Source organism: Ambystoma mexicanum, chromosome 7p (genome assembly GCF_040938575.1).
Source record: "Ambystoma mexicanum isolate Mex_15411 chromosome 7p, UKY_AmexF1_1, whole genome shotgun sequence".
Lineage (NCBI taxonomy): Eukaryota > Metazoa > Chordata > Amphibia > Caudata > Ambystomatidae > Ambystoma > Ambystoma mexicanum.
This window is the reverse complement of record NC_090939.1, coordinates 479,946,490-479,971,035: the sequence shown is the minus strand read 5'-3', so window position 1 is coordinate 479,971,035 and position 24,546 is coordinate 479,946,490. Positions and strand designations below refer to the sequence as shown.

The 24,546-nt window shown below is 43.2% G+C and overlaps 1 protein-coding gene across 2 annotated transcripts in view; it reads right to left on the bottom strand.

The window, feature by feature from the left end:
• Positions 1-4,004: 4,004 nt before the first annotated feature.
• Positions 4,005-24,546, bottom strand: part of NDP (norrin cystine knot growth factor NDP) — a 278,003-nt gene continuing 257,461 nt past the window's right edge. For both annotated transcript variants that reach the window (XM_069636502.1, XM_069636503.1), the window contains exon 3: positions 4,005-4,906. In XM_069636502.1, coding sequence (XP_069492603.1) covers positions 4,679-4,906 — 228 coding nt within the window. In that variant the 3' untranslated portion in view covers positions 4,005-4,678. The remainder of the gene's footprint in view (positions 4,907-24,546) is intronic.

The following is a 24,546-nucleotide window of genomic DNA, read 5'->3' as shown; positions in this document are numbered from 1 at the left end:
TCATAGGGAAAAAGCTTGTCAGAAAGAGAAGCCTAAGGAAATTAGGCCCATCCACTATAAGGACAAACCTGTAGAGACTATGCCTAAAAACTCTGGGGTTATTCCTCCCACAGATGAAGACTTAGGACTTCCTTCCCAAGTTCGGCAGAATGGTCTTCACAAGACATAGATAGGGTAATGAGGAGAATGTCCTTTATGGCCAGTTTCTATGAGAAAGACCTGCACAGTTCCAGAGTTTCCAATCCACCCCCCCCCCCCACCACAGCTCCCTCTGGGTCTCAAGTCTCTGGAGGAACAGGAGGATAAGGACTTTCTGGAACAGATCCTTGGGGACAAGAAAACAATGGTGCAGTTTAAACCCATGTGCAGAAAAGCTTTTTAAGCATGCACCTTCAGACCCACTGTATATTAGAGGGCATCCGAAGCCAGACTCATTCATTGTAACTACAACTACGAAATGAACGGGAACCCCCCTTGCTTCCTCTGAGGCTCCTCCCGACAAGGAAAGCAAAAAGATTGACACCATGGGTAGGAAAGTCACCTCCTCCATGGCTTACCAAACCAGAATTGCGAACAATGGTACCCTCTTTGGCAGTTATAACTGCCACAAATGGGGGGAAGTGTCGGCTCTACTATCGTCTGCCCCAGAACCACTGAAATCCCAGATAGCACAAGTGGCCGCAGAAGGGAGGGCAGTGTCAAGCTGTTTACTTAAGAACAACCTTGACACAGTGGACAATGCCGGAAGAATCATTGCTCAGGGTACTGTTATCAAATGTCATGCGTGGCTGCGACAATCAGGTTTCAGACCAGAAACGCAGGCAACACTAATTAACATGCCTATTGAACCCAAAGTGCTCTTCGGCAAGGTCGTTGAGGATGCCCTTAAGACAGCCAAAGATGAGTATGACACTCTCAAATCATTGGGGCAACTCACAAACAAGCCACCCGGCCAAAGGGGTAATGGCAATTTTCGCCATTTTTGCGGCCAAGGTTCTCAACGGGGTCCAATTACAGTAAAAACCAAAGCTCCTCCTGGGGTAATAATCAGAGTCAGTCCTTCCAGGGCTATCCTAGAGGACAGCGGAGAGGTCGTGGTCATGGAAGGGGCAACTCTTCTTGAGGTGGTGCCCTACCTCAGAAGCAGTGACATTCTACTTCAGGTGCCCTCCCATGCCTCCCCAGTAGGAGGGCGCATTTCCAACTTCAGCCACACTTGGGAGGGAATCACCTCAGACAGATGGGTGCTGTCCACAGTAGCAGGCAGATACTGTATAGAGCTCCTCCCCTGACAGATGATCTACTCAAGAGGACACTAGCGTATCCTCCTCGAGGAGATAGCCACTCTGCTAATAATGGACGCCATCGAAGTCGCCCCGGCCAACCAGGTAAAACAGGGGTATTTATTCAACTTACTTCCTTGTGCCAAAGAAAGATCTAACAATGTGCCCAGTATTAGATTTGCGCCATTTCAAGCCACAAAAGTTCTGCAGGAGTTCGAGGAGATAGCCACTCTGCTAATAATGGATGCCATCGAAGTCGCCCCGGCCAACCAGGTAAAACAGGGGTATTTATTCAACTTACTTCCTTGTGCCAAAGAAAGATCTAACAATGTGCCCAGTATTAGATTTGCGCCATTTCAAGCCACAAAAGTTCTGCATGACTACGCTACAAGAGGTAATCCCTCTCAAAGAAAAGGGGTTTACATGGCAACACTCGATATGAAAGATGCCTATTTTCATATTTCAATGTTCCCAGCGCACAGAAGATTCTTGCATTTCAAGATAGCGAACCAGCACTACCAATTCAAGGTGTTGCCCTTCGGAATAGCTTCACTTCCTACGAGCTGTCTTAAACATGCAAGAGGGGTTGGTCTTTCCATCAGAGCAAAGAGTCCATAACTTGTTACTGCAAATACCTCATTATCAAGCTGCCGCCAGATAAGAGTGTGGAAAGCTATGCGTTTGCTAGGGATGACAGCATCTTGCATTTACCTGGTTCCTCACGCATGCCTGCGCATGTGACCCATGCAGGAGTGGTTGGCAAAACAATGGTCTCAGGCAAGTGGTCAGTGGGACGATCTAGTGGTCGTTTCACCAACACTTGTACAAAATCTTCGCTGGTGGACAAGGGAAAATCTGCTGAAGGAGAAACCCTTCTATGATCCAGAGGTACAGGAAATTGTCACGACGGACGCCTCTCTATTGGGTTGGGGGGCTCACTACCATCACCACACAGCCCAGGGTCTGTGGTCTTGCATGACAGCCCAAAAGCAGATCAATCTGCTATAGCTTCTGGCAGTATTCAAAGCCCTTCAGGCATTCAAATCCCATTTAAAGAACCAATCTGTGCAAGTCCTGACAGACAGCACTACAGTGATGTTTTATATCAACAAACAGGGGGGCACACATTCTCCAAATCTGTCCAGACTTGCGCAGCAAATTTGGAAATGGGCACTCAAACGGAAATTGTTCCTATCGTCACAACATGTTCCAGGGCCACTCAACCCTCTAGCAGACTCATTGAGCAGAGATCCCCTACCAGAAGAACACAAGTGGCGTCTACACGAAGAAGTCGTAGAACACGTCTTCTCTCTATGGGGTTTCCCCACAATAGACTTATTTGCTAAAAGCGTAAACAGTCAATGCCCAGACTTTGCGCCCAGGTTCCCCCAGCCAGGCTCCAAGGGGAACGCCCTATGGATGAACTGGTGAGCAAAATTTTCCCCCAACACCTCTCATGGGGAAGGTGGTGAACAAGATCCACAAGGAACCAGTGACGCTTATCCTAGTTGCTCCTATGTGGGTAAGACAACCATGGTATCCACATCTGCACAAACTGGTGATGTGCAATCCCATCAAAGTCCTGTGCCTGTACAATCTACTCACTCTGCATGAGGGACTAACAGTGCACCCGCAACCTTACTCAATGAACTTGGCAGCATGACTCCTGAAGTCATAGAGTTTGGACATCTTAACCTGCCACAGAGATGCATGGATATCTTGAAAGAATCAAGAAAACCAAATAATAGACACTGTTACTTTGACAAATGGAGAAGATTCTTAATTTGGTGCCAGTCTAAACAAATCAACCCCCTAGAAAGTACTCCTTCCCACATTCTAACTTATATGCTTCATTTGCTAGATACAGGGTTAGCATTCAACTCCCTAAAGGTCCACCTGGCAGCTTTATCACCCTACACCACTTCCCATAATAGGGTTTCATGTTGGAAAGTACCTGTCATCAAGGCATTCATGGAAGTAGTAAAGAGACTCCACCCACCTATTTCTAATCCACCGCCAGGATGGGATCTTGACGTAGTACTCGCTAAGCTCATGGGACCCCCTTTCGAGCCGATGCACAAGTCCAGTTCGGTGATTCTTCTAAGCAGGTTCCCCTCAGAATTGGAGGTTTCTCAACATAGACCAACATAAGTAGGAACTCTTACCTGCTCTCGTTCCCCTTTGGGTATGACCCAGAAACTTGAATGTTGTACTGAAGAGCGGCATAAGCACATTGGTTTACATTCGTGATCACAGCACTAGAGAAGCCTTCTGCTGAGGGTTACCTAATGATCAAATGCCCTATGGTGCCCTACAACCCTTCAGATATAAACTTGATTGTTGCATGTAAAAATCCTTCAGAACTGTGCCTTCCGATATGTTGTCGCAGCAGCAGCATGTATTTACTTTTTGGGCTAAGTAAAGTTATTGGCGTTGATAGTTCCAATCTTCACGTTTTGATCCTAGGGATTGGTTTAGGGTGCGTAATAATCCTTTTCTTCTTTTGGTAGCATGTCTTTCTTTGATAATGACTATGATAGAGAAGGGCGTCGGAGTCATTGAATATAAAACCTGTTAGCAAAGGAAAAACAAAAACGAGATTGCCGAAACGTTACAACATACCAACCCATTTGCACCCCAAAACATAAATGCAAGTGGAGGACTTTGAATACTTGCACAAATCTTGAGGGGTAAATAAAATGCACATCGCCATAACCTGTATATGGTTTACTGTGTTTAATCAAGAATAAGCTTTATTTGTGGAGAAAATAACCATCTATTGCCAAACAATATATATTTGCTCATTATCAATATGAAATCTGAACTGGCTCAGGGAAAAAAGTCCAGAATTAGCAGAACAACTCACGAATCCTATGTATTGAAGTTTCACTTCTGTAAGCTCTGTTACACTTGCCCAGCTGTGGGCTGCAGGAGAAGCAAAACGGTCCATAATATAACCATCAACCTCTTTTTCCGAGGTTATTGAAACTCAGATTCAAGGAATGAAAGGATATACAACAGTCAGTCATGTAAATCCAGGACCTTACTTCCAAACTCGCCTGGAATGGCACAAACACCCCAACAGTCCCACTCCTTTCTAATCATCAGCAGAGAAATATCCAGAACTAGGGAAATGTGCTCAGAAAGTCTGACCCAAAAAAAACTACAAGAGAAAATCCCATCTCCAACAACAACCAAACAAATCCTTCAAAGGAGAACACGATGGATTTCCGATTAGCTTTCTTCCAGGAGTTCTATATTGATCATGAGCAAGTGCTGGTGTGCCCATGTTCAACATCAGCGAGACTTCAAGGCTGCAGTCCACTGTCTGGTACAACCACCTAGGCCATTAGGTCTTCAGCAGTTAATTGTACGCATTTGCTGCAGCAGTTTCCCTAGGAGTTGCATTCCTCACACTGACATGACAGGATGTAGCGGTAGGTTGCTGTCATCCTCCGCCCCCCAGAGCAGCGCAGTCGCATAGCCTTTAGTTTTGAGGTCTGCGGTCTGCAGCAGTGGCATGTTGATCTGAATGGCTGTTTGAGGACTGTGCTGAAGGAAACCTGCGGGTCCGAACGTGATGTCTGACTGCAGCGCCCCTCGCAGCGAGCGAGCAGGACCATCTAGAGGGGATAAAAGGAAAAGGAATTAGATTCCAGGGATGTGAATATGTCATCTAGAACAATGTACATAGGAATGAGAAATAAAGATAGTTATTATCAAATTAAACATCCTTTTTTGATTTACGCATTTTGAGTTTTGGCTATTAGTTGGTGCTGCAAGTGTTACCTATAAGCAGAACCTAACGCCATGGGAACGGATGGAAGGAGAGAGAAATGGATGTGAGGAGGGACACAGCTTTTGATTGGTTATTCTTGGTTATTTACTCCCCCATTGACTGTGCCTGGCTTTGATAGTCCCATTGGCCGTTCCCGTCGAATGCGTGCCCCTATCCACCTAAAACAGATCCCTCGGGATCTCTATGAGCTATCAAGCAACAACATCAAACTTTTTTCTGTTAATAACTTGTAAGTGTTATTTCAAACCAGTCTTCTGGGGGAGACTGGCAGAACTGCAGCTGTGAATATGCGAATCATGTTTTTAAAGAAATCTTAATCAGGTGTGCATCGGCCGCTTGCTTTATGAGCAATATGTTTGTCCTTGCGTGTGAAGTCCCATTAAAAAGAGTGTTAGCTTGTGTACAGTAATTTGCCAGGTATCGCTATGCTATGTCCAGGAACTCACACCATTTTCCATGTGTTGCCGGCTTATGAGAAAGGAGCAACATTATGGCAGTGCCTATGAATACCTATCCCATGCCGATACAAAATGCACAACTGTTGCCTTGTCAATGTTGTTACATAAGTGGTGGGACAATAGGCCAGCAAAATGGCTGACGTCAAGAAAAGCCATAACATTACATTGCATTACTTTACAAGAAACTTCAAATTGACCCACCAATCAAGTGACCTTAGAAGTGTATAGGAGAAATTATGTGTGCAGCAATGGATTTTGGTGAATTAGGATCTCATTTTGCTAGGTATAGGTCATCATGGAGTATTTATTTTAGCTGTGAACGAGTGGAAAACAAGGGAAGATTGTTTGGTTCAGAAGAGGGTGTTGTTGCTCAGATTGAGTTACTGGAGAGGTTCCTGGACCAGAGAGGGGAAGACAAGAATTGTGCAGCAAATTTGTTTATTTAGTGCAGTTGTTGTCACTGGTAGTTAGAAATGAAGTATTTTTAGCAGTTTACGTGCATATGCTTGGAATAATTTGTCCAGTTAATTTAGACTAAGTGGGAAATAAGTCAGGACAAAGGGGGCCCTGTGTGTGTTTGAGTTTGGGGGTAAGAGACAAAATGTAATGCATGTATGTTTTCTTTCACAAAAGGCCAGTTCAGAAGAGATGTCTCTGGTTGGGGAAACTGATGCAGTGGGAAAACGTTTTGTGTGTAAGGGTCTTGGAGGCAGCTCACAGTTTGTATTTTTTTTCGTATTACGAATGTTTATGTGTTGGTCATAGACCCTCAAAAAGGCCAGGGAGATATTCTTTTATTTCAAAAATTGTGGGGGAGCAGTAAGCCACCAGGGCTGTTGTTGAGGCACATGGTGGGTAAGAAGCATGATGGGGAGAATATTGAGAGGCCTTGAAGCTCAAGTGCATTTGGGGTCTTGGACACGAAGTTGAGAGCTAAGTAGCGAGCTGAATATTTTTCTCATTAGAATTGTAAAGATTAATGCCAACCCATTGACTTTACTTAGTATATGCAAAGTCACACGGCCAACAAAGCTGGAGACCTGTGAATTACCATCCTGAATTGCGTTTTGGATAAATTTGCCTTCTAGATTTGGCTATAAAAAACATATTGGTCAAAGGGGAAGTGTAGACATGGTTGGAAAGAATAAAAAGCAAAGGAAAGAGCAAAAGAAAAATAACAAAAGAAAAAAGAAAAGAATTAACAAAATAGCATATAACATGTGACAAAGAGAGAGGAAGGGTGAAAGAAACAACAAAGAAAGATAAAAATAAAAAGAGATAAACAAAAAAGTAATAACATGCTTACTGACTAAAGATAAAAAGAAAGGAGCTAAAGGAAGAGTGAAAGGAAAGAAGGTGTAAATAAACAGAGCAAAGAATGGCCAAAATAGAGATAGCAAAAGGAAGAGTCAACGGAAGATTGAAAGAAATATTGAAAGGTCAAAAGAAGATAAATTGAAGACAGAGTGCAAGAAAGAAAGAAGAAGACAAGACAACACAATGGGGAAAGAACAAAGAAAAAATAATGTAAGAAAACGTGAATAAAAAAAGCTTAAAAGAAAGAATGAGCAAATGAAAGTTAGAGCAAAAGAAAGAGTGAAAAAGTACAAGAAAGAAAGTGCCAGAGAAAAAGTGCAAAATAAAATAAAAAATAAAAGAATTAAAGAAATATCATAAGGTATGGGACAAAGAGAGATTGAGGTTGAAAGAAACATCTAAAGACAGATACAAATAAAGAGAGATAAACAAAAAAGAACAAAAGCACATACAGACAAAAGAGCAAATGAAAAGAGCTAGAGGAAGAGTGAAATAAAAAAAAAATTGTAAGTAAATAAAGGAACAAATTACTGAAAATAAAGAGCGCAAAAGAAAGAACTAAAAGGAAGCCTGAAAGAAATATTTAAAGGTCAAAAGAAGAAAAAGTGAAGAAAGAGTGTAAGAAAGAAGGGCGGAAATAAAAAAATACACAACGAACAAAAGAACAAACAAAAAGAAAAAAGAATGTAAGAAAAAGTGAATGGTAGAAAGTAAAAGAAAGAGGGAAAGAAAAATCAAGCAAAAAATGAGCAGAAGAAAGAATAAAAAAGTGTAAATGATGGATTGGAAGAGAAGTTGAAAGAAAAAAGATAATAAAGAAAGGATGAAAGAATGTGGAGGTGAAAGATTGAAAGACAAAAGAAACAGCAAAATGAAAAAGAAGGAAGGAGCAAAAGAAGTAAAAGAATTCAAGAGTGAAGGAAACAAAAAGAAAGAGTGAAAGGGTGAAGGAACGTGAAGGAAAGTAAACAGAATGAAAGCAGAGATAAACATGAATAAAAGGACATAATGGGCAGAAAAAAGAGTGAAAGGAGAAGCAAAGGGAAGATCAAAAAGATGTTAAAAATAATAGTTAGTGAAATAAAAAGAGAAGGAAAGAAAATGGTAAAGAAATAGCAATGGAAGAAAGGATGGGAGAGGAGATTTTACTTCACTCAAACATTCACCCAGTGGACTTTTTGTGGCTAATGTAAACAAACGCAATTGCGTTGGATAACATGGTTCTATCCTGGAGTCAATTTAAAAGCATTTTTCAGGGTCAACAAACATCTTCTTTATTTTACATTGGTTGCTGTTCTCTTAGGTGGTACTGGTGAATATAACTTTAAAAAGAATATGACGCACTGGAGTAGCCCTTTAAAAGATAATCACAAAAGCCTAGTAACACCTTGATGCAGTGAATGTGTTTACTCTTGTTATATTAACTTCAGAGGAATTCAAATTCAGCCATCAAACAATTTCTGACAAGTTGTGTAACACCAAAAGTAAGGGTCAGAGTCAACAAACTCTCTTGCAAAGGACTGGTTCAACAGCGACAAACTTAAGGCGAGAGCCCATAAGCACCGTCTTATGTTTGTGATAGTGGTGGTGCCACCACTCATTGAACAAAGTAAATCCCCCCGCAAGCCAAAGAGATTTGAATGTGGTGAAAACGTGGGACAGCTCCTTGGGTTATAAAACAGCTGTTTACTACCAAGATTCACAGGTCTCAAAAGAACAGAATGGACAGTTTGTCGAGCCCTAATGTCACTAGATTAAGTCACCTTGAATACATTATGTGAGGAATACAGAAGCACATAAAAAGCAGGAATAACAATCAAAGATTTACATGTGATCTTAACAAAAGATGCAGAATGGAAAGTCACCTGAACTGACATATTTAAAGTCGAGTACTTCAGGCCTTCTAATTGCAGTCTACAGTCCATCATTTTTAGATTATTTTATCACGTTATTAATGAAGACTTGACTGACACACAGACCACAGCCCTCGCCACCTTTCTACAAGAGATGAGCTTTGCTCAAGCTGTTAACTCCCCGACACACATCAAGGGCCGGGCCCTTGACTGGGTCACGGCCAGGCACTCCTTGATCCAATTCCTCATAGCTTTGGAGCCTTCCAGTACCTGCAAAGACAACATTCTCGTCCCCATAACCTCCAGGAACACTTGCAAACTCACATCGGATTTGCTCAAACCCACCATCTCCTCCTACCTTGCTAATTCATCTGTCTGCAATGACCCCAAAACCATCCTCAATGCCTACAATACCCTGCTACTTCACACACTCGACCACCACGCACCACTCAAAATTACACCCTAAAAGAAATCCTCTGTCTACAATAGGTTCACTGGAGAACTTATCTTCTTACGCAAACACAAATGGGCTTAAGAACACCTCTGACGGAGGAGCCTTTCACTCAATCACAAAGAAGCCTACTTCGCTGCAGCTAGAACTTACAAAGCTGCCATCATATCCACCAAATCTTTTATTTACAATACCACAGTTTGTGAGGCCAGCTCTAACACTAAGGAGATTTTTAAGATCTTTAAGGAACTTGAAGCCCCAGCACTCCCTGGTGCACCACTGTCCAATCAGCACTGACTGACAAAACCACAAAACTGAGAAACAAAACTTAAAAAAACCCTGCTGTCCGCCAAAGACACCTCCCTTGCTCTCCCAGTAGAATTTCCACCCTCAACCAAACCGTTCCACTTCACCCAAGTTTCTCCTTTGGATATCCACACCATCATCCAACACCTTAAACCTTGTAACTACAAGGGCAACCTCTGCCCTTCTCATATCATCAAGATGTGTGCTTAGCCCCTGGCACCCATCATCTCCAAATGTATACATTCCCCCTTTGTACTGTCCCCCGGGACATCAAGGAAGCATGAGTCACCCCTCTACTTGAGAAACCCTCCCTCAACCCCTCACTCCCCACCAACTACCACCCTATCACTACAATACCCTACTTCCTCAAAATTCTAGACCGCACTGCATACACCCAATTCAAAGCTCACTTGAAAAGTAATTGCCTGCTGGGCTCCTGCCGATATGGCTTCAGACCTAGGCATAGCACTGAGGCTCAGAAGCTGCCAATCCCATTCCTGTTCCCTATGGTGTTCCTCAGGGCTCCTGCATGTCACCCACCCATTACAACATTTACAGAAAACCTTCATTTGGCCACCTGGACTATCTTGGGACCCTCTACACAAACCTTGCAGACAACACTCAAATCCTGCTAAAACTCAGTGGTAGCCATGCCAATGACTCCGCCAACGTCAACTGAGTCTACAACATCATTCAGACCTGGATGGCTGAACGCCATCTATGCCTAAATTATGACAAAACTGAGATCCTCATAGTGGGTGCCCCACACTGTCTCAAATGCTTGAAACTGTGTTGCATCCTTCTCCATAAATGGCAACCCTACCAGTTTATGAAGCCATGTGAAAACCCTAGGTCACAAACATAGTAAGGCTCTCACCTCCTCAGGTACTTATGCTGCTAAGCTCATCAACCTCAGCAGGACATTTCTCACCATAGACAATTGACTTACCCTTCCCAGAGCCATCATAGGGAGCAAACTGGATTATTGCAATGCCATTCTTGCAGGCACCTTATCCAAAAACCTTTCAAAACTGCAGTTGATTCAGAACAAGGCACTCCAGGCCATCTGGGGCCTGAAGGTTTTGGACCAATCTCTCATGTCAGACCGTAGGTCCACTGGTTGCCAATTAGAGCTTGCATCGAGTTCAAGATCCTCTCATTAACCCACAAATGCATACTCAATGCTGCACCTACCTTTTTCAACCATTGCATCTCCAAAAAACCAAAACTTCAAAGCGTACGCTCCTCATCCACCCTGCGTCTAGCCGTCCCTAAATTCACCAGGAAAAGAGCGGGGGGGAGCCAGCTTCACGGGCTCTTCGCTCATCCGCCTCCAACTCCCTGAGGGTCAGTCGTTTCTCCAAGGAACAAGTTGGTGGTAGATCTCTCTCTTTGGCAGGGGCCTCCCTCTGGAACAGCCTTCCTGCCTCCGTGCCTCCCTGAAACTTGAGGAGATTCATCTCCGGTTCCGGAAGCACCTCAAAACCTTCCTCTTTGCTTCTGCTTTCTCTCCCCCTCTCCCCTGCTGAATTCCTGACAGAAACTGCACTGTTTACCTGGCCACCCTTTCCGATCTCGGGCCCAGACCCCGCCAAATGCCCACGGGCAATGGCTCCCTGGCAATCCCTGCACCTGGGGACTGTTTTCTGTATCCCTACAGTCCCCCTACCAGTATTTATGTCTGCACTTACCTTGCACTTGCCACCAGCTGGCAGTTTTTATTTATCTTATTTATTCTACTATCCCATGTACTGCACTCTCCCCTCTCCCTTCCCCCACGCACTTCCCCTTTCCCCCTTCCCATGCACTTGTGCGATCTGAATGACACCTGACCTAGTAGGATCGTTGTCTGTCTTCCCTTTGATCCCACTTCCTTGCCTCGTTGCGCCTTGAAACACTTGTGTATAGACGGATTATAAATGCCATATCATATCATATCATATCACGGTCATCGTCTCCACTTTACGGAACTCCCTCCACTCCCATATCCAAGAAGAACCATCCTACTTAATTTAAAACAAAAAACCTGGCTTTTTGACAAATACGACTAATGTCACGTTAAGTGGCCTCCCTGATTTTCAATGAACAGTTAGTTACAGTTTCAGTCTTTATAGAGCAAAACATTGTAGCACGAATGTCTCCTCATGAGCTACAACTGAAAGTATGTGCTGTAATTATACTACTGTGCAATCTTATGCCATGACAGGGACTCTGAAATGGAACGAGGTTGACAATTACACATCTACAAAAGCACATCATAGAGGCCTGTGCTATCGATGTAACTTAGATACTGTTCTTATATTGCGTATACCTCTCATTCCATCTGATATGTTTAGCCTTTTCAATGACCATTAATAAATCACAGGGACATACGCCCCCTTCTTGGAAGCAATCAGTGGTAATTCCGTTATTTAAGAAGGGCGACAGAAGTGACCGTATGAATTACAGACCGATATTGACCTTTAAGATTTGCTAGAACGGAATATGTTACGTCAGGAACAGCTAGTATAGTAATAATTCATGTAAATAATGTTCTTTTTGCAGTCTAGCGATGACAGTACTAATAACCTGTAATGAGGAAATGACATCACCACATTATTAGAACTTTATTACAACCCCACATGCCTGCTTCTAGTAACTGAACAGAGCAGAAATCCTGTGGTAATAGCCACATTTCTGTTTAGTAGATTTATTTCTTGTAAAATAGGTTTATGTAACACTTTCCAGCGGTTCATTGGCAAGGCCAATTGTAAGGTAGTAGGCATATTTTGTTTACTTCGTGAGTTTATCCAAGGAGAGAAATACTTGATCTGGATGTTATCAAATATTTTAAACTGAAAAACTACCATCAAATGCTGTGTATAATGTTTTTTATAAAAACAGCAAGAGCTGAAGGATTGTGTTTTTTCCATCAAGCAGGTTCTACATTTATTTTATGCTTCATCAACCAAAGAAACAGGAAATACATTAATTAGATTATTCTTGGTTCAATGTCCAACCTCAGGATGGCTGCCAGGCAGGCTGATCCTCTTCAATGCTGCCAGGCATCAAGTAAGTCATTCATACTACATCTGTGTTTCTCCTTTGCCATTCACACAAATAATCTCTCTTTTCAGTTGGTACCTTTCTCTGCATGTCGAATTTAGCCTGGTTTATGTTCTTGTGTTTGGGGGACTTTCAACATGGTGCCTCTGAGCCCTAAGCTCCATTTTACTAGAGGTGGTAGGGATGGGGTCAGGCACTTTGGAAGTCAAGGGTACAGGATATGACAGTTCACCTGATACATCCCCCTGTACCACAAATTGTTCATATTACACCCAATGTTGCAATCAAATGTCAAGGATTGGGTTTCAATCTGCTGCTTGTGTTAAGGTCAGCAAAGAGTACAAGATTCCTCCTGCTGGAGGCCGAGCTCCTGGGAGGGGGTAGGAAGATATTGAGTTGAGGAGTGCACACCTATCTCTGGACTGAGGACTTCCTTGAACGAATGTACCATATACTTGACAGAGGATTGAAGGTGCGGGAGAGGTGGTGAGGGAGTAAAGAAAGTCCAATTCCACTTAGCACACCTACAAATGGGCCCAAAGGAGCCGATGTTCAATGCATTAACATGGGGATACTGAGCACCAGAGCTCAGAGGACTATGGGAGCAGTGGAAAATGCAAAATGTGAAGGCTTTGGTGAGGCGGTCACGCATGAGGCATATCATTCTCTCTTCATTCTCTTAACATTTCTCTTTCAACAAGTGTGCTAGGTCATGCAGCGTTTCTGCAAAATATGTTAGCAATGCTTTTGGGACTGCAAAATGTCCTTTGCAAGACTGAAAACGTATAATTGTGAGGAGAACATCCTGGCTTACTCCATTCATTTGTTTTCCTTATCTGGTGACTGTTCCTGTAACTCTGATGATTGCTCCAGTTATTTATATGGTGGTGTCTCTGAATGCACTTGCCACAGAGGCATTATCTTCCCTGCCCAGGTCTCAAGGGAAAGGGCAGTCCCTCTCGCAGTTTTATCAGTGAGCACTCTTCTTTTGTTGATGTCATCTCGAGGTCTACAATGTGCAGCAAGGTCACAAGTCTGATGGTGGCAGGAGTTCCCTATGCTGAACAGCTGCCTGCCGAGGGGGAAGGAGACAGTGGAGGGAACAGGGGTTATGGGGATGTCCCCACATTAGGAGAGGACCAGGAAGGGGATGCTCGGTGGGAATGTTTTCCAGCAGTGCCAATACTGTGACTGAGCAAGTTGTCTTCAGTGAAAAAAGCCTGCAGGGTGAAAAGACGTGGTGAAAATCCTGCAGCACATCCCACCTCGCCCAGCTCACGGAGCTCCCTGCTATACACAGACTAGTGATCACCACTGCCAAGGCCAACTAATACCAAAACACAAAGGCCAACAATGAAAGCAGAGTCTTCTTCAAAGTCAGAAAGCACTGCATCAACCCTCTGCCCAACCCACCCATACCACAGTCCATCAATAAATCCAGTGCCATCAAGTATGTCCTCATCAACAAGATGAGCATGATCCACCAACACATAGACAGCAAACCTACAACTGACAGCACACTACATATCCCTTCTCGCAAAGCCACAACTGCCTGGAAAGCCATCAAGACACTCACTATGGAAGACCTCACTGCCACGCCAGCATCACTCACGGCCACATTGTATGTGGACGATACCCTCCCTGCCAAAATCCTGCGAATGATATAGAAAAAGTTCCAGGAGCCTCGCTACCGAGAACAAACACGGCCAAATAATCTGTTCCATAGGTAGGTTCCCTCTCAGGAGGGTCCACAACCCTGTTTTAGCTCACTGTCCCTTTCACAGAGGATAAACCATTTGCATATCAATCTAGTCCCCCCCACAAGGGCCGTCCTGCACTGAAATGCCAGGAAATTCTCCTCTAAACAAGAGTACCAGCAACAAACCAGACACATGTTTTTGAATTAGTTGGCATGCTTGATAAACACAGTGAGCAGGGGCTCCCCATCTGGATTACCCTGGGTAATTTAGGGTGACCGCCTAGTCCCTAAACATTTACACAAAGCTCCGGGAGCCCTTCTATAGGAAAACAGTATAACAAATTACCTCTTCTATGGACAGGTTCTCACTCAGGAGAGTCTACAACCATGTTTTAGCTCACTGTATCTTTCCCAGGGGTGAAATATCTATTTACATATATATTTGCATATCAGTCTTGCCCCACCCACAAAGGCAGTCCAGCACCAAAATGCTAGGCAATTCTCCTCTGAACAAGTACCAGCAATAACCCCAGCCACATGTTTCTGCTTTGTTGCGCCTCATCAGTGAAGTGAAACTATGCCTCTCTAAACACAGTGAGCAAGGGGTCCACATCTGGATTACCCTGGGTAACGTAGGGTGAAACCCCAAGTCCCTAAGCATTTATGCAAAGGTCTGGGAGCCCCTCTAATGAGAATAAACAATTCCAAATAATCTCCATGGGTGGTTTAAACTCAGGAGGTTCTAAAACCAAGTTTTTATCTCACTGTATCTTTCTCCATGAATATCCAATTGCACATCCGTCTGGTCCAACCCACAATGACAGTCCAGCACCAAAATGCTTGACAGTTGTCCTCTGAACAAAAGTATCAGCAGCAACTGCAGACACATGTTTTTGCATTGTTGGTCCTCATCAGTGAGGTGGACATGTGCCTCTATAAGCACAGTGGGCAAGGGGTACATGTCAGAATGACCCTGTGTAATTAAGGGTGAAACCCCAAGTCCCTAAACATTTATACAAAGGTCTGGGAGCCCCTATACTCAGATCAAACACAGCCAAACAAACTTGTTTATGGGTAGGTTCCAACTCAGGAGAGTCTGAAACCCTGTGTTTAGCTCACTGTACCTTTCACAGGGGAGAAATATGAATGTGCATTTCTTTGAGGTGAAACTGTCTCTCTAAAGCACTCCCCACTTACCTGATAATCATCAACAGCTCCCTAACTAAAAGCACCTTCCTTTCTTCCCTTAAGCCTGGACAAATCCTTCTGCTTCTCAAGAAACCAAAACTGAACCCTGATTACATGAGCAACTACAGCCCCATTACCCAACATCCTTAAGAAAGCAGTAGCCACCTAACTCCTTGAACACATCAAATCCAGCAACCTCCTAAAGGCCTACCAATCTGGCTTCAGACCCAGATGCAGCACAGAAATGGCTACTATCAAGGTGATCAACACTTCCCTTAAAATCCTCAATGATGGGCATCCTTGACTCCTGGATCTCCTTGACCTCCCTGCAGCATTTGATACAGTAGACCACGGACACTCAATGACACTCTACATCGCTGTATGGGGATAAGCAAAATCGTTCTCAGCTGGTTCAAATCATACTATGCTAATTGCCTTCAGATCAGCAACTCTAACCATTACCTGTGGAATCCTGCTAGGATCCATCCTCTCCCCCATGATCTTCAATCTTTACATGGACCCACTTGTAATTCTCCTCGTTCCACACAACATCCACATCCACATGACATGCAGTTCTACCAGAGCATATCCTCCATTGAACACATCTACAGGCTCAAGGCATGATTCGCATTGATCCATTTGTGGATGTCCAGTGCTTAACTAAAGCACAACCCCTGAATTCCTACTCCTGTGCAAAACACTGAACACCGAGACATCCAGACCAGTTCTCTGCTATTCACCATGAGAGATTTACACCCTAGCTGGCCCTGGGTTCGATATCATCAGAAACCTCTTCTTCAAACAATACTTTCCAGGTAGACACAAACTGTTTGGCACAAACTCTCTCTCCCAGAAAACAACAGAAAACAACTTCAAATCTTCTGTCCAAGCCATGGTCCTCTCCCACCTGGATGGTGTCAAAGCCCTTTTGAAAGGCCTTCCAGACACTACTCTAGCCCTCCAGAGATGTGTCCTGCATATTGGAGCATGACTCATCAAAGGACTCTGCAAATTCGAACACATCATCCAACCCTTAGTGAACTTCACTGACTCCCAGTGCAAGAATGCATCACCTTCAAATCCTGCTTCTACAAGGCTGTCACCCTGAAGCCCCAAGCAACCTCACTGCGAAGCTCAGCATCTCTGGAGTCCTATGATCCACCAGAAGTAAGGACATGTGCTTACTTCAACTCCACTGGTGCAGGAAGGAAAGAACCAGAAGACAGGCCTTCTCTGTGTACATCCCAAGGCTCTGGAACCTCCTCCCCTTCAACATTAGACTTGCCTCCTTGCTTCTACAGTTCAGGAAGGAACTCAAGACCCTCCTCTTGAAAGAATGGCTCCCCCCAACATCTAGGTCTACACACCCTCCACTTGCCACCCTACCTGAGACTGGGTGATCTGATCCCCACTGGTTCCTCCCCTGGTTTCTTGTAGACCCGTTGCTGACAAATTGCCACCTTCCTCCTCCCCTGTTGTTAGCGTCCCTTTGACTTGTTCCTCTGCTTCCCTCACCATGTTCTCCCCCTTTGATTGTAAAGTGCTCTGTTGCTTCTTGAAGCTAGGTCCACGCTCAATAAATAACCTAATAAAATGATTATTGTTAATAATAATAATAATAATAATAATAATAATAATAATAATAAAAGGAATGGAAATTCCTGGCCCTTTAAATAAGGTTCTTTGTGCGGGAGAACACAGCTCCACAGCCTGCAATTATGCAGACGCACGAGAAGGAAAGAGAGGAACTGCCAAACTCAGTCTGCAAAGGTGTGTGGATCTCTTTGGGTGCCACAGCCCATGAGCAGGGTCCAGAATCCGTGTTGGCCTACTCACATGCAAGTGTAAGAAAGGCACTCTATCACGCATGTGCTCAAGTAGAAAATCCAATTTGGAAGACAATCCCATTAAAGGCTGAGTCTGCCAAACAGAAAAAGGGATAGAAAACACATTAAACACACCTGATTTCTCATTGCATAACCAATCCACAGTTCAGATAGTTATAAACAAACACATGTGCAGGCCATAGACCATAACCTGGCCCACAATGGAAGGAGGGGGGTCGATACATAACACGAGGTAGTTTTACTGAGTGTGAGTGTTTGGAGCAGACAAGGGGAGACGGATGTGCAGAAGGAGGCGGAAAGAGTGTTTAAGGTACAGGAGGAGGTGCTGAAGTGCAGAAGGGGAGTTAGAGTGCTGAGGGTATGGGAGGAGGAGGAGGTGGAGTTGGAGAGAAAGGAAATGAAGGTGAGAAGATGGGTAAAGGCACAGAGGAGGGAGGGAGAGCGAGAGCAGAAGGAGAAGAGGTTGGACAAGGAGAAGATCAAGCAGGAGGGGAAAGAGCAGTGGTTGAAAGAGAGAACTCAGGAGGAAAGTAGGATACAGTCGTTGGAGCAAAAGAGGGACAAGGAGGGGATGCAAGTGCAGAGTGGGCAGGGTGGGCACCATCATAGAAAGAGGGAACCGCTGGGGGAGCTGCAGGCAAGTGGAGAATTCGACAGTGGGTGGTCCTTGGAGGCATAGGGATCGGCACAAATACACAGGGAGACAACAGCCATCTAACTATTGTCTCTGGAGGGAATGGAGGGTGGAATTAGCTTCTCTTGGAAGAGCAAGAAGGGTAGCTAACAGATCCTCGGGGTCAGTGGCATGGCCTAGAGACAGGTCCACAGGAACGAGTGAGCATCAACATGATGAGGAGGAAAGTACGAATGGACTGGGTGACAGGATGAGATCTTGGGGCAAGAATAAAAGCACCACAGCACCAACCCAGCAAACTGAGTATATACCTCACACCTGGTAGCATGATTAATTCTTTAATTAAAGCAATATTTGCACAATGATTATTTATGGATTACAAGGCACCCTCACACTGCTTTACTTGCATTACAGGAATGCATTTATTTTGTGTTTTATGTAGTGCTACTGGTCTCACAATCACAAGCAGGACTCAACCCAGAACATAGCTTGTTTCAAACAATTGCTAAAGATAAATAGTAATTCTCCATATGTTCATACATATTCGTATACATACAGTAATATATATTCAGTTTAAGTCTTTACTAAATTCAACATCATTAGCAACTTAACTTAGGAGGAGGCTTGCGCTTAAAAGGAACAGACTGGTATAAGAGACAATAATGTCCACGAGTATTAGTAGAACAAGCAGGAAAGAGCTATATGCATAATGCTAGGACACGTACAGGAAAAGGAATCACACTACTAGAAACACAGAATACAACTGCACTTTGATAACTAGCAGATGTAAAGTGCGAGGAAGTTTGCACGCAACAAAGATAGATTTCCGCCATATCAAATGCCACCACTTTCTGGACCTCTAGTTCTAGATGAGCCTACAGACAAGGATTGGTAAGGCCATGCGGAAATCGGGTTTTCATTGAGTTGAGCATGAGCTAAGTTCCCTTACAGCCATTGCTGCAGCAGCACATCCTGCTGCAAGGCAGTGGGTGTTACAGGGGCGTGGATGTCCACATTGTCAATTTATAAGCGGTAAAACCCCTTCTGTTTAAACGTTTGGAAATCAAATGAAACAATTTCAGGTGGCTTAGGAAAATCCAGAAAAGTGTGTCTGGATACTCCAAACTTTCACACTGACCCATGCTGATATTATACTAAAAATGAACCAGCAGGGAAAATTGCGATCACCTCTCAGGTTTGCACAACCGTGGAAAAGATGCCTTTCTTTCCGTCGGTACTGGTCACTGAAAGGCGAGGAAGAGACAGAGAGGAGAGACTATGAAGAGGGTCTCAGCCGCAGCTGCGACTCACAGAGGAGGACAGACTCCAATTTAGGAGACAAAGGGTCAGAAGCAAAGACGGGGAGAATAATCAATAGGAGACCAAGACTGCCGACCTCAAAGAAGATGACATATTTTACAGGCAGACAAATCATCTGTGTGTGTGCGTGTGTGTGTGTGTGCGTGTGTGTGTGTGTGCTGCAAGAAATCAGACTTAGTTAACCATTTTGCAGCGAAAAAGAGAAGAAAGGGACGACATAAGCGGACCAGAAATAACTGGCCTCACAATGTTGTTCATTAATATGGGGAAGGGCTTTCAATGTGACAGACACAATAAAGACATGTAAGTGCCTCTCACATAGCTGGACTACATCACTGAAACGTGTCTGAGGGAAGTGCACGTGGATTACCATCGCGTTTTGGAGGCATTCCACTACAGGTCCACGTTGAAGACCGTTAATATTTAGTGCAGTGTCTGCCAAACATTAACATGTGCTGGAGCGTTAGGAATAGTTCCCTTCCGTTCCACGTTGAAGTGGTTATTTGTTCTTTCGATGCCAGACATATTTTTGAAGTGTGAGAATATGTTATGCCTGTCTGCAAATTGGAGAAAGTGCACTCACACAGGGTTCGTTCATGATAACCCTTCCTGGTTGACACATGCTAATGTTGATGTGATTGTGCAGGTGTGAGCATTCTTGACAAGCCCCAGGAATGGTTTAGTCAATGGCTGGTACTTTATACGTACTCACTCGAACACTCACTCACTCACTCCTGGTTGGTTTCAAACAAAAAAAGGCGTAGGCATAGGCTCAGTGCGGTATTTGCGACATTTTGCTCATAAATATTTGAGCAGTCTCTGCGACCCACCTTTTGGTAACATTCGTAGAAAATAATGCATTTGTTTGTGGGTATTTGACCAGCACTGAGGCAGGGCAGGAAATCTGTGTGGATATATATATATTGTGTCCATCAAAGAGGGTTAAACCTGATCAAAACTGCCAGCTGCAGGGTGCACCACCTCAACCAACTGGTCCCCAGAACTCCCCCACACTAGCCAGTATGGCTGGCCCCTCGGGCATTGCCCCAGTGCCCTATTTGTCAGTGTGAGCTGGTTTTAATTCAAAGGCCAAAGGGCTGCCACTATCGTGTACGCTACAGTCATTAAATAAGCTTTGCATTTTTAAGAATTCTATCCGTTTATTTAGATATGTTAAAGGGAAGAGATCATTTTATGTGTGGGTTCAGATATAGGTTTCTATTAATGAACACATTCATTAAGGTGCGATTGCCAACACGTGTTCAAAGTGAGCAACAATTCTTTCTATATTAAAGAACTTTCATTCGGAATTGGCCGGGTGAGCCCTGCTGTGCAGCATGCTAGATCTGGCATATTATTGTCTAGGCAATGTAACAATATTAGCACACAGAGATCGTTATTGGCCTCAACCTCTCAGAATGTTCAGAGTGCGGTCAATAACTACTGGCATTAACTGCATTCTGAACATTTGGACTTCAAAAGCATACATGGATACAATAGTGCAATTTCCAGGCAAGATGTCCAACATGTCACTTCCTTACTAGGAGTACTTGTTTTTTCACTGCAACAACCTATTTAACATACCAAAGAGAGTTAAAACATGGTAAAATGCTTTGAGTTTCTTATAGTGAAAACGTTTTTTTTTTCCTCACGACTCCTAATGCAGGCTCATGTAACACCCTCTCCAGTTTCATCACGTTTGCAATTGAAATGCTTAATTTATTAATACAACCTTGTTATTTAAATACCATGTTTAATTGTTTAAGTTACTGAGTTTGTCTGATTTACTTTCTCATTGTTATTGAATTATTATTAAACAAATGTTTTTGTAACTTCACCACCAAAACTCCAAAACATGATTTGCTAGTGCCACCATGTGGTAATAGCCTTATAGACCTTGGGGGGGACATTATCGCTTGAGATAATAATCTTTGCCCGAGTTCTGGCCCTGAACCTTGCCTCTGGCCATAACATGGTGGCGACTCATGATGCCGCTTTAATGAGCCCTCCCCTCCCTTAGTCTATAAAACAATATCAATGGTAATCAATGATCTTAACTTTGAATTGGGCATAGCAAGGAGCAATGAGCACCATCTCCTCTAATCTTGCAATTTAAAGGAATGGTTCCAGATCGAACAACTATCCCGTTAGAAAGTAAAAGTTGTAACAGTGAAGTGAGTTAATGTCTTTTAATCTTGTTCCTGCATCCTTTTTATGAAGGAACATGAACTATGCATGAACATTATTTATCTCTTTCTGAAATCTCTTTCTAAGTAAATTCATTCTTTGAGGGTTACTTTTTCTAACAAATACCAAATTAAACTGACATATTATTTTATTTGTAGCCAAATGCACCTAGGGAGAGGGTTTCTTCTGATAACTTGTTTAGATGATATTTCTAATTCCGGAATAAGTGGGAGGTTTGAATCTCTGCTATCATGTACTGGGGAAAAGAGCTAACTCTGCCTCAGATTTCTGATCAGAGCCATGGTTGTCTAAATGAGTTCCTTAAATACCAGCTTTAGTCAAGTTTTTCCCCTTTATCGTCACTTGTGTGATCACCCATAAACCTCTAACGTCATTTTTAGATCATTGAATGTTTAACGTAAAATTTGTATGCAATTCGCAATGCCTCTGATTTTATTATTTCATTGTTGTTGTACATTGAAATTATGAAGTGCCTAATTCTTTTGTTTCCTTTCTTGATATTTGAGTTTTCTGCAGAATGGTAATATGTGTTATTATTTATAGCATGAAGTCGGTTGTCAGTCTTCTCAGTCTTGCAACTTCTTTCTACTGTTAGTGATTATAATTGTTACATTGTAAGAGGAAGCTACGTACTGGAAATATTAGTATACAGCCCTATGCTAGATTAAATAATGCATACAAGGTCCAGTACACATGCTCTTTAATAAAGTTGTCTTGATCTATATTAGATACAAATATTTGTATTGATGATACCCTATTCCTTCACATCGTAAATCTCCAAATGCAAGTATTTCTGGTTGGTGTGCCTTATTTCTTTTGACACCCTGTTACTTCACAAGGTATGGCATAATATGTTGGGAGGCGGATGAATATGTCATGCTTCGTGACTGCCCCGCCACTGTCTCCATACCATAGAGACTAGAGGAGTACCTCATTCATGGCATTAGCCCCTTACTCGCCTACATGCAAGTACAAATGACATTACTCACTAAGACAACCCTACCAAAAGTATCCTGGAACCATCGAAGAAGAGATTAATTTGCAAGCTCAAGGAGACATAAACTTGATGTAACTGAAGATAAGAGCAAATTACCTCATTACCAGACTGATACACATAGATGCACGAGACACAAAGCAGATATGCACTCACCATGAAGATACTCAGACACTAGGTCAAACTCGCATTTAGACATGAAGAATGTTACCTGTATTCAATAGACACTGGAAACGTATCTTAATCAATGCACATGCTGAAATTCAAGACACGTAAGAATACATATAAAGATTGCTTAAACACTTGCTTAAATGTAGAAGTGCAATAGGAATAAGCTGCCATTTGGAAAGAAAATGGATGGTGCTGCTATGTTAGAGTGAATGGAGAATCAAAGGACGCCTCAGAGCTGCAGAGAAATTCAGGTTGCCAAATTGATTAAAGCACAGACCTTCACAGACCAGACAGGGCGTGCGCATCCCCCTTCCAAGATTATTGCAGAAAAGGGTCAGCTAGCCATGAAGTAGAAAAGAAGATCAAAATTCTCAAGCATAGGACATATTTTTCTTAGATAAAGTGAAAGAACAAACAACCTTCAAAGGCCAGAGGTTGGCTAATTAAAAACTTAAAATTGCATGAAAAGCAGCTCGACCAAGTTTCTACAGGCGGAGGAGAGTAATAACACTCATATTAATGGGAGTTAATTTCATGGTAAAGGCTGAGCAGAATAATTCAAAGTGCAGTCTCCTCACATGTAATTCATGATTAGAGAACAGTGTCCATTCATTAGTGCAAGACACAGATATGCACCTGCCTCAATTTCCTAAAAGTTCTCAGAACGAAGACGCCGGAAAAAGCCAAGTTCAAGGTTAGAAGCCCCGACTTGTTGCCTAGGAAATCAGGGATGGTGTCTCAGTTAATTGGAAAAAGCAGCTCCTTGGTGTCTCTCCCCCACCACTATATTTTGCTCATGTGCTGATGATCTCTCAAATGTCCAAGGTTGGTAAAGCCAGTACCAACCAATCATTGCTCTCCGATTATGCTGTCTTGCAACTGTTACAGGAGCCAATTAACTATTATTATGATGATGTATTTCTCACCTTATTATTTTAGGGGTGGTCCGAGGTGGGGCTCAGTTGGTTTGTGGCAAAATGGGCAAGATGTTTTTACCTTCGCCCCAAGAAGGCACAATTTCTAAATCAGTGCTGCACCACATGACAATATATTCACATGCTGCGTATAAAGGGAAAAGGTTACAGAAAAGATTGGCCAAGGGAGTGGATACTCAAACAGCATGAAGGGGAGGGAACAGTCCCCTCGGCTCCTCCAATTCCCAAGAGCATTGATACGCCATATGAAGGGCAGGGATTCTACCCATTGAAAGAATTAAAAGTAGCAGCAGGATATATTAACCCCTTATATGTGCCCCCCATGTACAGTAGTGAAGATGCGATAAGTGGAGCTAAATTGAGTGAATGCAAGCAAGTGTTCATGCGTGATGAGCATAGTGAGCACTGTGAACTGCAAGCTAAGTTGACAGAGGCTGAGGAAGAGATATAGAGACAGAGAGGCAAGCAGAGAAATAAGGAATAGACAGCAATCACTCCAAATGAGTGGGTGGGAGGACAGACATTACTTAAATTGGATGGGAGAAATATGGACAATTGTAAAAGCAAGGAAAGGGTAGTTAAAGAAAGACAGGAGAAAGACAATGAAGAGAAAAGAAAACAGAAGGAACATATACAACAAAGACAGAAGGAGGAAGAGGAAGAGAAACAATGGGACAGACTCATTGGGGAAGAGAAGGAAATGGAGAGGCAACGTGAAGCAGATAGAGAGGAGAGGAAATGGAAAGAGAGGAAGAGATAGGAATTACAAGAAAGAGAAAGAGAGAGAGAAAAGAGAGAGGGAAAGAATGACAAAACAACAGAAGGAGAAGTAGCGAGAGAGAAGAAAGGGAAAAGTGAAGTGGCAAAGGAAGAGATGGAAAGGGTGGAGAAGCAAAGAGAAGAAAGGGAAAGACAAAGGAGAATGGAGGAAGAAAGATGGAAGGAAGTAGAGAGAAACAGCAGAAAGAAGCTGGCAGAATTGTTAGACAATGTGTGCTCCTGGAAAAGGCGAGAAATAAGGAGAAGGAACAAGGAAAG